The 17,288-nt window shown below is 33.6% G+C and overlaps 1 protein-coding gene across 15 annotated transcripts in view; it reads left to right on the top strand.

Annotated features, from left to right (window-relative positions):
• RBM26 (RNA binding motif protein 26) overlaps nucleotides 1-17,288 on the top strand; it is a 75,820-nt gene that overhangs the window by 24,521 nt on the left and 34,011 nt on the right. For 7 of the 15 annotated variants that reach the window (XM_033104161.1, XM_033104160.1, XM_033104162.1 and 4 more), the window contains exons 2-13: nucleotides 108-226; nucleotides 788-924; nucleotides 3,848-3,936; nucleotides 4,675-4,892; nucleotides 6,619-6,879; nucleotides 7,693-7,932; nucleotides 8,338-8,508; nucleotides 8,864-9,019; nucleotides 12,050-12,161; nucleotides 13,233-13,392; nucleotides 15,723-15,887; nucleotides 16,577-16,708. In XM_033104161.1, coding sequence (XP_032960052.1) covers nucleotides 108-226; nucleotides 788-924; nucleotides 3,848-3,936; nucleotides 4,675-4,892; nucleotides 6,619-6,879; nucleotides 7,693-7,932; nucleotides 8,338-8,508; nucleotides 8,864-9,019; nucleotides 12,050-12,161; nucleotides 13,233-13,392; nucleotides 15,723-15,887; nucleotides 16,577-16,708 — 1,960 coding nt within the window. The remainder of the gene's footprint in view (nucleotides 1-107; nucleotides 227-787; nucleotides 925-3,847; nucleotides 3,937-4,674; nucleotides 4,893-6,618; nucleotides 6,880-7,692; nucleotides 7,933-8,337; nucleotides 8,509-8,863; nucleotides 9,020-12,049; nucleotides 12,162-13,232; nucleotides 13,393-15,722; nucleotides 15,888-16,576; nucleotides 16,709-17,288) is intronic. The other 8 variants (XM_033104163.1, XM_033104156.1, XM_033104164.1 and 5 more) reach the window with 6 other exon arrangements.

Below are 17,288 nucleotides of genomic sequence, written 5' to 3'. Positions count from 1 at the left end.
ATATTAACTCATGTAACTATCATACTGATTAAGTCAGTTTGTAACTGGAATTTGTAGGGTATGCAATTTATATCTAAATTTTCTTCAACATTACTTTTTTTCTTCAGCTGTGATGCAGATCCATCAGCTCTAGCAAAATATGTTCTTGCTTTGGTAAAAAAAGACAAAAGTGAAAAAGAGTTAAAGGCATTATGTATTGATCAACTGGATGTATTTCTTCAAAAAGGTAAGATCTTTGACTTAAAAATACTATTTTATTTTAATAAATTATTTAAAATTAGATTATCCACAGCATTGAAGAAACTCAGAGACAGGTTTTAATTGTAACAAAATTGAACAAATAGTGTTATTACTGATTATATCCATAGCTTATTTATAAAGAAGCCTTTTCTTTCATTAACATCCTTATACTCTTTCTTAAAGTATGCTGATATTTTTTCTTTAAAGATTAAGAAAATGAATGCTTGTTTATTCAAAGATAGCACTTCTTAGGAATCTACTTTGAATGTTGTGTAGCCCAGTGCTGCTGCTTTTTTCACTTTGCCAACATCTAGATAATGGTAATATTTGTATTTAGCACACTGGGTGGTGTACATGGAGACTCGTCTGGCTGGAAGTGACTGGCCCAGAAGCTCTGGCCATTCCAGCCCCCATCACCCTGAAGATTGAATGGATCCGTATTACCATGGGACTTGTGCCATGGCAAACTGGTTGGGAAGCTGTTAAACGGAGAATTAATATCTTAGTAAATGTCTTTTAATCTATGTTGTTTTGGTTATGTCTTTAGAGACACAGATATTTGTGGAAAAACTTTTTGATGCTGTGAATACAAAGAGTTATCTACCTCCTCCAGAACAGCCGTCATCAGGAAGCTTGAAGGTAGAATTTTTTCAGCACCAAGAAAAAGATATAAAAAAGGAAGAGGTAAGGATTTGTGGTAAGCCTTACATGTTCTTTAAAAACATATAAAGAGTAATTAAACTGAGTTGTAGTTTCTGTGTCTGTGTTGGGCGTCTTTACGCCCACTCCCAGGTTTGATGATTTCACTAGGGGCACTCACAGGACTTAGTACATGGTCATTCTCATGGTTGTGATTTCTTACAGTGAAAGGATACAGAGCAAGATTAGCAAAGGGAAAGGGGGTATGGGGTGAAGTCTGGGGGAAAGCAGGTGCATGCTTCCAGAGGCCTCTCCCAGTGGAGTCACACAGGATGTGCTTCATGAGTAGTGATAATATGTGTGAACCTGTGAAGCTCAGTGCCCAGGGTTTCTATTTATATCTGGCCACATAGGTACCTTCTGCCTTAGTATGTACCAAAATTCCAAACTCTCAGGAGGAAGGTAGGTGTTCAGCATAAACCCCATTGTGTACACAAACAATTCAGGCATAGTGAGCTGTTATTATCAGGGAATTATAGAACCCTCCAGAAATCAAAGTTTGCAGATGCTATCTAAGGGGCTACCTTGCAAGCCGGTCTTCTAAGGATAACAGACTCAGATGTGCTTGTAACTCTTTTCTGCACAGTATCTTAGAGCTATGGACTTGTATCTGTGTTCTATGAAAATAATTACATTGACAGTAGATCCTGTTTGCTTCTGTCCTACATGCTTTTTGTAGGGGACTATTTTAAAGGTAGTCAAATAAAAGGACCTTACAGAGCAATGGAAATGACTTCATACTTAAAGAGGTTTTGAAGTTTTAACCTTTTATTCAAGATTACCATTCTTGTTTAGTAATCATATCTCCTCAATTTGATGTTTAAAGATTGTAATCCCAGCAAAAATAATTGACAAGCTATTTCCGCAGTTAGCCTAGCTTTAGGTCAAACAGATCTTGGCTAAAATTTTGGTTTTACCAGTCACTTCTTTGTGACCTTGAAAACTTTAGTTTTCCGAGCACTAGTTTATTCATATGTGGAATGGAAAAATTATAGGGTTTTTGTGATGAATAGTTAAATTGATGTCTGTAAAGCACCTGGCATAGTATGTGGCATATAGTAGGTTCTCAGTAAATGGTAGTTGCTATTATTATTGAGAGATTGTTGTATAGTGGAAAATGTGGTTGTGACCTTTGTTTTTTTCCCCTCATAATCTTTCCCCTCTGATTATATATGTTTATTATGTTTATTATGTAGTAATACACGTTTGTTATGTAGTAATACACATATGTAATATGTAACATTCAAGTATATTTTTAGCTGTTATCTGAACATGTTTATACATATGTATATATATGTAGTTACACAGACACACGGAAAACACTCATGTCACTTCCCTCTGCAGAGGAAAGACCAGACATAATTTTAAAACTGTGTATTTTATACCAAACAGTGTAGGGTTCTGTTGGTAAGGAAGAAAGGGATAATGGATATTGTATTGGCAACTGCTTATGCTCCATAGAGATAGATAATTTTTTAAAGTTTTGCCCACTAATGGAATTTTAGGTTGGTTCCAGGTTTTTGCTATTACAAATTATATTTTAATTCTTAAAAACTTTTTAGTAAATCATTGTCTCTTGGTTTGAGAAGCAGTAAGAAGTCTTCCCCCGAAAACTAGTTAGTGGCAAAGCCTTAGTCTTATATCTATTGATGTAATAATATTTCACCATAGTTTCCTTGTCCAATTTTTAAGGATGTTTATCCCTGATCTTTGAGAAGTGTCAAAATGTCAGATGGCAATCTGGATTAAAAATGTTGTGGATGCAGTAAAAGATCCCCTGGAGCATGTAATGTAGAATATGATGATCTGTCAACATAAACTCGCGAGTGTGCATTGAGGCAAATAGAAAAAGAAAAGTGCATCAGGAGGGTTTTATTTGTACCCATTTTGGGGGTTGGGGAGGGTTGACGTGGGTGGGAAGAGAACAAAAGTATTTTTACGAAAAAAAGGCAAACTTACAAGAAGGCTTTTAAGCAGTGTCAGAGTTTGGTCTGTTGATAGGATTTCTATTTATCATCCAAAGTGGGACACGAGAGACTTTTTCCCAAAGGGATGCTGGAGCAACTGGCATAAACTGGAATATGTTTATATTATCTGCGGACTACCTCCTTGAGAATATCTTAGGGTTCTTATTAAAGATGCAAAATCTTGAGTCCTATCATATTTACAGAAACCTCGTGTTCAATATTTCCTGACTTTATCATCTAAATCCTTTTTTTCTAGTAACACCTATTAATGTCCTATGGAAACGGTATTCTGGGCAGTACAGCGTAAGAAACTCTGCCCTAGAGAAAGTACACTGAACAAGGCAATGTTTTCCAGGGCTGCTTTCTATTAATTATATAGTATGAATGGAGGCCTCCTGTAAGAAAGAGAAATAAGTGCACGGTGGAAAGTTGCGGACCTAATTGTCCGACCTTGTTTAGAACTGCCATACTAGAATGAGAAACTGGAGAACTATCTCATCTTGTATATTGTTTTCTCAAATGTTCTCTTTTTTTCTATGACTTGGTTAGTTCTAATGTATTTTCCTATATCCCCTAATGTGTTTGTTTGGTGCCAGACCAAATGCATGAAAACAAAACATGAGTGTATGGTGGACTTTTGAAGGGAGTAATAAAATTGGGTTTCCACTAACAATATTAAAATGAGCACACTTGTTTAAAATGTTTTTTTTCACCACTGTTGTCTAAGATAAACATTTATGAGTTTCTTTAGATTCACTTTAACCTTTCACTATGTCTGTCTTTAATAATTAAACTAAATGATGGTACTTAGAAATTTGTTTGAATGCTTTTGGAAGGTGACAATTTTGCTCCTACATTTTAGTATCAAGTCATCGAAATAGTAACATGGCAAGGAATAACTGTTGCTAACTTATACTTTTTTTTTTTTTTTGGTATATCAGATCATAAAGGAGGAAGAGCGAGAAAAGAAGTTTTCCAGAAGGCTAAATCATAGCCCTCCCCAGTCAAGCTCCCGATACAGAGAAAATAGGTGACTATTCATTTTGAACCATGTTCAATATTTAAGCGTTGGTTATATTTTACAGAGGAGCAAGTAATGTGTACTCTTTTTTCTTTTTGGATGAATTTATTTTATTGTATTTTTAGTAATGTCTACTCTTTTATTGGTGTAGGGAACTGTAACTTGGTCCTTTTCTACCAAGACTATCTAGGTCAGATTTGTAGGTCCTGGAAGTGAGATTTAGAGCAGTGTGTGGCATGTGCATGTATTAGTTATTGTTATTTTTATTCCTAACTCCAAATTCCAGTGAAATTTTAATGCAAGACCCTTATTTTGCCAGCAGTTTGTTTCTTTTCAGTGTGACTACACTATTTTTTTCCATTAAAATTTCAGAAGAATTTAGAGTACAATGCATGTGATACATGCCTGTAAGTGTGAGACGATATTAGTACACGTGTACAAGAGAATATTTACTATAAGACATATTACTATAAGACATATTTAGGTACCTAAGTGTATAGATGCCTTTGTTTATAAGACTAAGGATTAAGACTTTAAGCGTTTTTTTCCCTTACAGGAGTTTTAAGAGTACTTAAGCAGAGCATGTTCATTTTTTAAGTTGAGTTTCCTGTATTTGTATTCTGATGGTGGAATAAAGAATCATCATCTTGCAAGAATTTAATATAACTTTTGCACTTAATTAGAGTTTTAATTAGAGTTGTATCTGCCTAAAAATTATTTACATAAAAGTGATCGTAAATTTTTTAGAAGTCGTGATGAGAGGAAAAAAGATGATCGTTCTCGCAAAAGAGATTATGATCGAAACCCCCCTCGCAGAGATTCATACAGAGACCGGTACAATAGAAGACGAGGGCGGAGTCGCAGTTACAGCAGGAGTCGGAGTCGCAGTTGGAGTAAAGAGAGGCTTCGTGACAGGGATCGGGACAGAAGCAGAACTAGAAGCAGGAGCAGAACACGAAGCAGGGGTAAGTCATATATGTGTATATTTTGGTTGGCATTCTTTTATTGTGAAAATACTTGTTATTTGAGGGCTTTAAAAGTTATTTTAATTTTGTCAGTGTTGTCTTCATTTTTTCTATTTTGATTTGGTCCAGGTGAATGCTTTTCAAAAATTTTTTTAAAAAAATTTATTTCATGCAGATTAAAACCACATTGAATTACCACTGCACATCCATCAGAATGACTACAATTAAAAAGACTGATTTTATCCAGTATAGGTGAGGATTGAGATAAACTGGAACTCTTTGGAAAACACTTTGACAGTATCTTGAAAATGTAAAACCTATACCTACCAAATGATTCAGCCTAGGTATTTACCTAAGAGAAATGAAAGTGTATTTCCACGCAAAGACTTGTACACAGATGATCATGGCAGCTTTATTTGTAATAGCCCCAAACTAGAAACAACCCAAATGTCCATCTATAGGTGAATGGATAAACAAAGTATAGGTATACCCATCCAATGGATAAAAAGGAAAGAATTATTGATACATGCAACAAAATGGATGAACCTCCAAATAATTATGCTGAGTGAAAGAAGCCAGACAAAAAAGAATATATGTGTATATAAAATCTTAGAAAATGCAAACTAATATATGATGACAGAAAACAAATCGGTGGTTTCTGTCACTGGGATGGAGTAAAGGAGACATGGGTTATCAAAGGGCATGAAGATACTTTTGGGATTATGAGGATATACATTAATTTGATTGAGTGTATGTACATTATTTTGATTGTGGTGTTTGATTTCACAGGTGTGTATACATAGATCGCAGTTCATTAAATTGTATACTTAAATATTTTCAGTTAATTGTATATCAGTTATGCCTCAAAACTATGAAAACAGTTAAAATTTTTATTTCAGATGTGAGTATTTGCAAGATGATAAGATCTCCAACATGTATAATTTTTCTTGCGATGTGTACCATTGAAAAGAAAATATTATAGCTAATCAAACACACCTTTGAGTAAAACACCTTTACTTAAGCTTAGATTTTTGCTACCCTTGCAATCTTTATTGTACAGTCATCGTTAGTCTAGGAAATAATATTTATAGCCTTTGTATAAGCCCAGTATTTCTCTTACTGTTCTCTTAAGACTTTTTTTCTCTCCATGTGATATACGTGTACTTGGCCTTGTTGCACATTGCTTCATTTAACAAACCTCCTTAATACCTTTTCTCTTTTCTTAGGACCATATACAGCCCATTTAATGTCTTTGTTCACATTTAATATGAACTCATTTTTCTTCCTCTCCTCATTCATTCTCATCTTCAGTAAATAGTGTTCACTGTAAAAATGCATGCTAGGATCTTTGATAGTTGACAACTAAATGTTCATCACAGGAAAAATAACCATACTTTTATTGCATATTTTGTTTTGTGGGGTGAAGTTACGCATACTAAGGTTGCAATGAAAAAAATTTAAAAATCTCTTTTCTGTAAACAGAACTCCAAGGAAAAAAACTCATTAAATACAGCAACTTTGTGTGGTCTTTTTAGTTCAGATTATATTGAAAACAAGTCGCTTATCTTGGAACATGTGTATTCATTGAATAGTTTTTTTAAAACAGGGAGGATTGTGTAAAATTTGAATATTTTCTCTGTTTAGCAAAAATCTCACTTTCTTAGATCTTTGATGTGTTGTTTTTTTTAAGAGTATATTTTTATAAGTTATTTATATTTTGTTTCAGAACGGGATCTGGTAAAACCTAAATATGACCTGGATAGAACAGATCCACTAGAAAATAATTATACTCCAGTTTCTTCAGTACCTACTATTTCGTCTGGCCACTACCCTGTACCTACCTTGAGTAGCACTATTACAGTAATTGCTCCTACTCATCATGGTAATAACACTACCGAAAGTTGGTCTGAATTTCATGAAGACCAAGTGGACCATAACTCATATGTCAGACCACCAATGCCAAAGAAACGGTGTAGAGACTATGATGGTAAGTCTTTCAACTGTTTCATGAAGTACTGAATTAATATTTGCAGCTGAATACGTACTGTAAGTTTAGATTGCACAATTATTCAAAGACTTAACCTATTGGAAATAGTAGAAAATTAATCTTAAGCACTTCATGAATTCCTTAATATTATTGAAACTTTCATTAGTCACCACTGACTATTGAATATCAGTTTAAAGATACTACAGTATTTATTTGCATGTAAGTCTTAATATATTTTTGGGATTTACCAAACGAGTAACATCTAATGAATTATTAGGGAATCTGCTACTGAAACATTCCTGACAAAACTCTCTTCTTTAGAAATGAATGGTTATTGGCGTAAGTAGGACCTACAAATGTGAAATGAGTATCACTTACATAAGAATTTTGTAGCTGAATTGAAGACCGTAAAGGTTTTTGTGAAAGTTTTATAAATTGTATTGTAGCTGCAATAAGTTTTTAAGTGAGAGATTTAAATATAGGAAATGTTTCTAATGACAAAATATGACAAATATATGTAAGTTTTTATATGTAAGTTTTTATATGTAAGTTTTATATCATCTTTCTAACTAGGTACGCTCACTTTAATTTGGGTTTTGTTTTTTTTTTTAAGTGTATATGTTAGCGATATTGTCATGTGATAAGTGTTTTATATTACTGGAAATTTGTAGGTGCTTGTATGATATGGTTAATTATTCTTGTCCAATATTAAAAATATTCCTATTTGTAAATATCTTACTGTTGTTAACTTGTTAACTTAGAGAAAATTTATACGTACAGCACTTTCATTTTTCTTTTTATTGTTTCTCACAGAAAAGGGTTTCTGTATGAGAGGAGACATGTGCCCTTTTGATCATGGAAGTGACCCGGTCGTTGTAGAAGATGTGAATCTGCCTGGTATGCTGCCTTTCCCAGCACAACCTCCTGTTGTCGAAGGACCACCTCCTCCTGGACTCCCTCCACCTCCACCAATTCTTACACCCCCACCTGTGAATCTGAGACCCCCTGTGCCACCACCAGGTCCATTACCACCCAGTCTACCACCTGTCACAGGTAATTAAATATGTTTGTTTACCCGTACTTATTATCTGTTCATTCATAGTTTTTAAAAAAAACTTAATAGTTTAATGCTTGTTTTTGTTAAAAGTGTCTAAAGTAATTTTATAGATGCCTGCTGGGAACTAAGGGTAGGATATTTCCATTTAGAACATACCAGTACCCCCACTTTGTTGGAACCTATGGTTTCCTATGGTTTGTAATGACCCTGAATTATGCACGTCCCTGATGAATCCCAGATTCCTGTTCACACAAACCTGTTTTGGAATACTTTTAAAGGATCTTTTACCCTAGAAAACTAATATAGTTATAAGAGTTTGGTGTTTGTAGATATTATAGTTTGATGAATGATAATACCATGTTTGGATATACAAATAACTTATTTTATTTGTTTGCTTTCAGATGATATTTCTTATTCTTTGGTTTTGACAGGACCACCACCTCCACTTCCTCCTTTGCAGCCATCTGGCATGGATGCTCCCCCAAACTCTGCAACCAGCTCTGTCCCTACTGTAGTAACAACTGGTATTCATCATCAGCCTCCGCCTGCTCCACCCTCCCTTTTTACTGCAGGTGCAGTTTTGGCTCTCTATATTCATAATGTAATGTAGTTTTAGAGCAGACTTTTAGATGAGGAAATTTAAAATGTCTAGAATGAATTGCTCTAGCAGGTCTGTTTTTTTTCCACTAAAATTATATATAATAAAGTGTAGATATGATGAATGTACATTAAATGTAAAGCCTCAGTTATGATTTTTTAAAAAACTAGTTACATTTTTAATAACAGTTTTATTTTTATGAAATTAAAATAATTTTAATACGTATGAAATACGTTAGTTATGTATTAGTAATATATGGTTTAATTTTTCTGTTGTCAATATAAAAAAATTACAAAGTGGAGTTTTTTATAATTGTTTTTTAATTACAGTTTTTGTATTACCAGATACATATGACACAGATGGCTACAATCCTGAGGCCCCAAGTATAACAAACACTTCCAGACCTATGTATAGACACAGAGTGCATGCACAAAGGCCTAACTTGATAGGACTGACATCAGGGGATATGGATTTGCCACCCAGAGGTACTATGATTAATCTTTTCTTCTCATTTTCATAATGTCAAGAGTGACAAAACGTTTATAAAGAACAGTTAATCCTGCATTTATTGGGGTTGAGTAAGGGATGGTGTTTATGTGTATTTCTTGGATCCTTTGGTCTCCCTATTTGTGGTATTGGTGACACTTTATTCTACCATCCAAGGGGAAAGGAATTTCACAAAAGTGCGTATTTTCTAGGGTAGCTTTTGTTGGACATTTTTAATCATATGCAGTCTTAATAGGTTCTTGAGAGTAATGGTTTAACTCCTAAAGATAGATTCTTTCGTAGTTTGGATAATGAAATCAGCTGTACAAACTTGTGCTTGATGTGTATTTTACTTTGTTTTCTTTTGACATGTTAGAATTTGATGTTGGTTTGCTTATAACATTTTAAGCAAAATGAATTATGTTTTAGGTAGTCACTTATTTTTATTAGCTTTTCAAATTTTCTTAGAGGAGATAGTCTTTTTGATAAAATTTCTAAACAGGAGAAGATAGAGTTTAGACTGATACAATCACAAGACAGGGCAGCAAAACTGCTGTGCTACAGGTGCAAAGGGACATGAAGATTCAGAGGAGGGAGGGAGGTCACATTAATTTGAAAGATGGAGCATTTGCTACAGATAATATTTGATAATACAGAAGTGTAGGATTGGCAGACATAATAGCAAATATTATGTATGCCAATAAAAATGTCTTTTTCTCCTATTTCAACTAACTTTTAAATCTTATTTTCATTACAGTTTTTCCTACTAAAAAAAAAGTAAAATAAAAATCAGGCCTCATCAATCGTGAATAAAAGTCCACCTTAATTAAGCAGCAGTCAGTAATGAGGTTTAGTAAACTTGTGACTACTTATACTTTGCATTTTATTTAATTCGTTCATTGGAAACTATCAGCATCCACCTTGAGTGTTGAAAGAACTTTTTGTGATGGAGGTTTGAGGATCATTTTAATTTATACCCAATTTAATTTACATCCTATTTGAGATCATAGGACATCTCATGTGGATGTCTCCTTTCTCTCACACCTTTTAAGCTATTCTCGAGGCATTCTAATAACTATCATTAATAACAGAAACAAATTTATTTTTTTAACAGTTTCTATGTAAGGAATATAAAATTGCTTGTAATTGGAAAGTAGCAACTTAAGTTTGTGGCTATTTATCTCCTGAGTATCTCCTACATAACTAGTTTAGAGAAAACCCCTTCCTTCTTTGGGTCACTCCTTAACACTTCTTTTCTGCATTACGATTATTCCTTGCTCTTACTAGAACTCCCACATCAAGTCGTCTCTTACCTTGCTCTGTTGGAGTGGCACTAATATATGCCACTGTAGGTCAGGAATTACTAGACTCATTCCAATGCCAGGCCAGTTTTTTGTTGGTGATAAGAGAAGGAAGAGGGATCAAACCCCTTGCATATAAATCTGACCACGTAGAAGTTGGAGTTGTGGTAATTTCAACTCCACATGCATGTAGGTACAAGTTACAGGAAGTAGCCCTACTGAGAGAGAAATGTCTGCTGTGGCTACTTATATAGTCTTTTCCCATGGAATCTTTATACATAGTGATTATTTTAGTACTGTTCTTTAGATACATCAGGTACTATTTTTGTGAGCTGGTTTAGGAATATATTCTTTATTAATAACATTAATAATATATTCTTTGTTAATACTTGTTTTCATGTACCACAACTAATTTATTGATAGCAACCCCTTTAAATTGAGGATTACCTATACTTCTATTTCCTTATCTTTTATTAGTGCCCCTCTCCCCAAAATGTTCTCATCTATAGCCTATTTGGTTTAAAATTTAAAGTCCTGGATTGTGACAGGTATATAAATAAAAGCTTGTAATATTGTTCATTATATAGTTATATATTTCTAATAGCCTATGTAGATGGCCTTAATTTAATTTGTCATAGACTGTAATTTATTTTTATGCTTCATACTTTAAACTTTATGGAGGAATTATTATTAAACAAATGAAAAAAGTTTGGCCACTTGATACCTTGGGATTACTTTTATAAAGGTGATCTAGAGACCCTAATAATTGTTCTTTCCAGATTTCTAAGGAGGTGGAAAATTTGATAGATGCTCCCTTGATTGGATATAGGTAGGAAGAAGGGCTAAGTAGTTTTCCATTTACCTTCAATAAAACCAGTGCTGAAAATTTTAAGCAGAAAAACAATTAAAAGGATATGGGGGTAGGTAACACAGTACCTATAAGTAATCGATACATTCGCTAATTGTATACCCAGAGGAACTTGCCTCTGTTTTTTAACTCTCTTTTAAATAAATAACAATAAAGGAGAATCTGAGTGAGGGAATACAGATGAATTGGAGCAAACACATCACAATTACTGGGGGAAAACACATCATCGCTTCTCTTAGTGAACCTTTAGATAAAGAATGTTCAAGTAAAAAAGGATATTGGATAGCTCAAAGACTTTCCTCAGAGCCTGTGAACCAGGCTTGCAATGCAGGAATGAAGCCAAAAATCCTGTTGCAGAGCTGATCCTGTGAAGATACCACTGGGCAAAGAAACTGCAGCTTGCACTGTGAACATCGCCCATGCTAGATATTGGCTGTTTACCACCTGATCTGCTGTAAAGATGTGTGAGATAAGTCAGAGTTAGCCAGAGAAGGGGGGTAGGTAAAGCATATACATCCAATAATACTTTTGAGAGACTGGAAGAGTTTTGTGACTAGAACGGAAGGGAGTAAGGGATGTGGAGGAATGTAAGAGGCCAATTAAAGGCATTTTATAGAAATAAAAATAGAGTCATATTTTAATTTGACATGTGAGAATTACTGATTCTTCTTCAGTTAGGTTGAAATGAATTTTAATAAGTTAAAATCCCTTAGATTACTATATTTGAATGTACATTTATATTTCTTCTAAAATGTGTATATTTGGGCAAAAAGCCAAAACTTTATTTCAGTATGAATTTAAGGAAGTAGCTGTGATAAATGCAAAATATTAATCTATGTTTTTATTTTCTTTTCAAACAGAAAAGCCTCCTAATAAAAGCAGTATGAGGATAGTAGTGGATTCAGAGTCAAGGAAAAGAACCATTGGTTCTGGGGAGCCTGGAGTTACTACAAAGAAGACTTGGTTTGATAAGTAAGCCGACAGGGAAATTGAGGAATTTTATTATGCAGTAATTTTTAGAATAGTTGGAGTATTATGACAGTATAGTATTCTTTTTCAAATTATATGATTTTGTTCTATAGACAGTCCCCCACTAAAGTGTAAGTTTTCTAAATTTTTCATTGGTTGGTTGTCTAGTACTTGGGAAGTTTTTTCATACAGAAATGGTGTGGTGGTTGAGACTACAATTTTTCTTCTTTCCACCTCCCCCCACCTACAAAAAAAACGTTCCTTAAGTTAAAGATACTGAATACTATTATGTAAAGGATAGTCATGAGCCCCTAATTAGGGAAGAAAGTGTGGGTCAAGTCTGGGAGGAGGCTTTAGCGTGTGGGCAGTTCCTGCTAAGAGTTAGAAAGATCTTTTTGAGGGTAGGTGAGGCTGTACAGCCACTTAAGTTGTCAAGGAAGGGCTTCAGAGAAAGTGGTAAGGAATCAGAACGTTGGGATGTGTATGATAATTCGTTTATAAATTTGCAAGTTTGAGGAGAGACTAGGATCACACTTTTAGAGTGTTCAAATCATTCAAAAATGGGTGATTTCTAATTCTGGCTCTGCCTTTAATTCTGTGATTTGGGGCAAGCAGTGTAACCTCTCTGGGCCACAATTTTGTCCTTTTTTTCAAGCGTCAAATGGTCTGTAGTTGTGAATTTTTTTTCAAGTGGGAACCTTTTAATCAAAGTTTTAAAATAGGATGCATTTCAGTAAGCTAGTTTTTGCAGAAGTGGAACAAAGGTTATCTACGCAAATTGACTTAGAGTGGGTGCTTGGACCTTTCCTGCTAAGAATTTTACGTAGGAGTAGATTGGAAGTGGCAAGTAATGAGTGATACGGAAGAACCCTTTACAGTTGGCGTCTATGAAAGATGTGAACATTACTAATCTGGAGACTTCATTTTTTGGGGAAGAAAATTTAAATTTCCATTATCAACCAATAATTTCAATATTGAAAAAAATGGAACTTAAATTGTCAAACTATTCCTTTGTACTTGATAGAGATCACGATTTATAAATGAATGTACTAATTAACTTGATTTTTGTTACAGACCAAATTTTAATAGAACAAACAGCCCAGGCTTCCAGAAAAAGGTTCAGTTTGGAAATGAAAATACCAAACTTGAACTTAGAAAAGTTCCTCCAGAATTAAATAATATCAGCAAACTTAATGAGCATTTTAGTCGTTTCGGAACCTTAGTTAACTTACAGGTAAGAGCTATGAAATGATTCTGTTGTTTTTGCTTAATTATTTAGGGAGGGAATTTAATACAATAAGAAAAATACTTTTATGAAGCAGTATTATGGAAAATTTGGTAATATTCTAAATTTGGAAGATTGGATATGAAATGAAACTATTTTAGAAAAAATGTGATTTTGAATACGTTTTGTACTTTCAAAAAGGCAGAGTTTTGATTGATCATATTTTATACTTTTTACCTAATAGAGGTTATCATACAATTATAGCAAAGTTAAATAATCACACTTGTAAAATATAATTTTTTTTAAATTTTTTAAAAATTAAATCTAATCTTATAGTAGTTTTTATTTCCTCAAGTTTCTCAAAGTCGTTACAACAAAATGCTTTAGGTTATTTTTGCTGCCTCTATGTTGGGATGCATTTAACAGATACTTTTGGAGCCCAAATACCATGTAATCCTTAATTAGTTTAAACATTTACTTTTCCTTTATCATTTTTGAACACCTTTCAAGAAAAATATCAATATAATTTGTATTTAACCTAAAATTAGTCCTTGGCTTGGGTGTATATAACTTGTGAGGTTATTACTATTGAGTTTATATTATATGATATGTTGTTTAAGTGTTGAAATAATGTTGGGCTTTTTTTCTTTTCCTTTTTTTTTGTGTTGTGGTGGTCTTTTCAGTTAGAGTTATTTTTCATCATCTGATAAAAATAAGAATTTTAGAGAGTACAGCTTAAGCTGATAATTAGGAAAATTTTGTTTTCTTGCTATTTAAAAAATAATAGATGAAAAAATGCATGCTTGCTTGGTATGGGGCATAGAGATTTATATAGAATTTACAGAAAATGTTTTCCCTTCAACTCTTCATGTGTCTCACATTTCTCTCCTCACATGATTGCTAACAATTTACTATGTTATTCTAGATTTGCTGTTTTGTGTTTCTCTGATTATCTGTCTACCTACTTATCAATCAATATGCAAACTTAAATATATATGTATGTGTGTATATATGTATATATTTTAAATATGTGAACCCATATTCTACATACTGCCCTGTAGTTACTTACTTAACCTTGAATATCTCTGAATATTTTTTTATGGCAATTCAGTTTGATCTATCATGTTTAGATCTAGACAAAAGAGTTGTCGGAAATTTTTTCCTCATACAGTTAACTATATTGATAATATTAAATTTAAGAAAATTTTCAAAGTTGAGGGCAAAGCATGGTATCTCACTATTGTTCAATTTGCATTTCCTCAGTTACCAGTGAGGTTGGTATTTTCTCATCTCTTTAGCTGTATCTGCATACTACCTGCATTATTATTTATAAACACATGTTTTTAAGAAACAGTTTAAAAAACCTTTTAGCTTTATCCCAATTAAACTTATTGATGAATTGATATTTTTAATCCCAATATTTGTATAAATATATATATAATATAAATATTCTATAAATACTACCTAAATCATCCTTATAGTGGTTATTTATTGAATGCTTACTGTATACTCCCTGTTCTACATGAATATTTAACTCAACACTACAGTATGGGTATTGTTATCCTATTTATGGAAGAGGAAACAGGCACAGAAAGATTATAACTTGCTCATGCTCCTGTGAGAGTAGCAGTTAAAGTCTGAGCCAGGCAGTTCCATTCAGAGTCTCTGTTCTTAATCCCTATTTTGTATTGTCCCACACTAATAGTAGTTTATATACCACACTTTGGAAAAAACTATTATTGAAAGAACGTGAAATTTGAAGTGAAATGCCTTGATTATATTACTTATTCATATGGATCTACAGAATCACACTCTTTGAATCTCAGTTTCTTTATGTGTAAAATGTGATTGGCTTTTTTTTTCCCCTTAAATTTTCTTGTACTTTTGGAAATAGTTCTGTGAAAATTAATAAGTTGGGAACATTTTACAGATGGATTATTCTGTAATTTTTATTTAGAGATCACCCCTTTTAAAGTAGCTTGTGTTGTTTTCTCCTGACTCTGGATCTTAGACAAGTCACTCATTGACATAGTTTATTTCTCATAGTATTAATATTGGGGGTAAAAAGTCAAACATTTTGAATGCCTGTTTATAACATTTGTGCATTACGCATTCTCTATTAAGTGTCATATAGAGAGGAGGCTCTTGTTCAATTCTGAACAGTCCTCAGTTACCAATTCTTCTGCAGTGAAAGTAGGCTATGGTTAATAATCTTAGATATAAGGGAGTATAAAGATAGAATCGTACTTACATGGACCAGTATTTCATTTGTTGGGGAATTTTACTGTATGAAGCAACAGATTCATTTGGAAATTCATTCTTCTTAATATTTTAATTAGGTTGCCTATAATGGTGATCCTGAAGGTGCCCTTATCCAATTTGCAACATATGAAGAAGCAAAGAAAGCAATATCGAGTACAGAAGCAGTGCTAAACAATCGCTTTATTAAGGTTTATTGGCACAGAGAAGGAAGCACCCAGCAGTTACAAACCACTTCTCCAAAGGTAAGAGAGAGATTTGTGTGAAATTCAATGCTTTTCTTAGGATGCTCTGAGAAAACACTGTGTTGAAGAGCAGAGGCAGTGCAGTCAGGTGGATGTGAGATCAGGTCCTGGCTTTAACCACTGTTAAATGTATAGACTTGAGGAAGTTGCTTAACCTCTCTGACCTCTTCTTTCATTTTATTGTGAGGTTAATCCCTAGTTTAGACAATTATAATATGTATCAAACATATAGAAAAGCCCCTGGTAGATAAAGAGATACTCAGTATATTGTAGCCATACATATTCCAGAAACTAAGACTATGGATTCATCTTGGAAATTCTTCCCTCCCTCCTTCCTCTGTCTTTTGATCAGCGAATCAATCAATACGTAATGTTAGATTAATTGCTTGTAGAGATGTCTTATAGCAGTTTGTTTCTCAATTTAACTTTCTCCTGTGTGTTTTAAAAAAAGATAGTGAAAGGTAGATTTTAATTTTTTTTCTCTATAGATAAGTTATATGCAAGGAAAAAAGTGTGTGTGGTAGGCGTGTGGGGAGAGAGAAGGAACTTGGAAGGCGGCTAGGTTTTGATTATAAACTGGACTTTTAAGACTTTCTCTGCATGGGCAATTTAGTAACAAAATAGTAAAGGTGACTTTCCATGGTTATGAACTAATTAGCTTGTTTAACTTTTTTTTTTCTTGTTCTGAGGTAATGCAGCCTTTAGTTCAGCAGCCCATTTTGCCTGTTGTGAAGCAGTCAGTCAAAGAGCGGTTGGGTCCAGTACCCTCAAGTACTATTGAACCAGCAGAAGCGCAGAGTGCCAGTGCAGACCTTCCGCAGGTAAATGAAGAGTCTTATTATTGTACCTGTCACATAGTAAGTTCTCAGTAAATCAGTTTCCCTTGGTGATTTGAATTATAGATAGTTGTATATATTTTATACTGAAATAATGATAATTATACATATTTGAACTTCACCTGTAAATTGTTTTTGTTACTCTTATAACATTTTCACGTTCTACCTTTTCTGTAGTATTTGAATCTTAAATTCTTCTCTTTAGTTAATACTATTTATAAGAAAGAGTTCTCTTTCACTTTGTGGAGGAGGTATTGTCTAGCAAAACTGCCTGAAAAGTGAAGTTCAGTACACTAAATCTTATTTTTCCCATCATCTTTCACTTAAGTAGAATTCTATTCCAGAGATAATTATGTAGTAGCCTGAACTGAAAGCTTTGGGTTTTAGCTGTTTCAAGTTACTTATGCAGCTCTCTCAGAACTTTGCATAACTTATTCCTGAGTCGGCTTTTCTTCTCCATTTGTCATTCCCTTCCCACTCCCTTCCATACTCGAGTAGCAGTTTCTTATTTCTACACCCTCAGACTCTGAAACTTAGCTTTCCTTTGTCTCCTGATATTTCAGTA

This window comes from Rhinolophus ferrumequinum, chromosome 4 (genome assembly GCF_004115265.2).
Source record: "Rhinolophus ferrumequinum isolate MPI-CBG mRhiFer1 chromosome 4, mRhiFer1_v1.p, whole genome shotgun sequence".
NCBI classification, from domain to species: domain Eukaryota; kingdom Metazoa; phylum Chordata; class Mammalia; order Chiroptera; family Rhinolophidae; genus Rhinolophus; species Rhinolophus ferrumequinum.
Note: the sequence above shows the minus strand (reverse complement) of the source record. Positions and strands in the feature narration are given on the sequence as shown.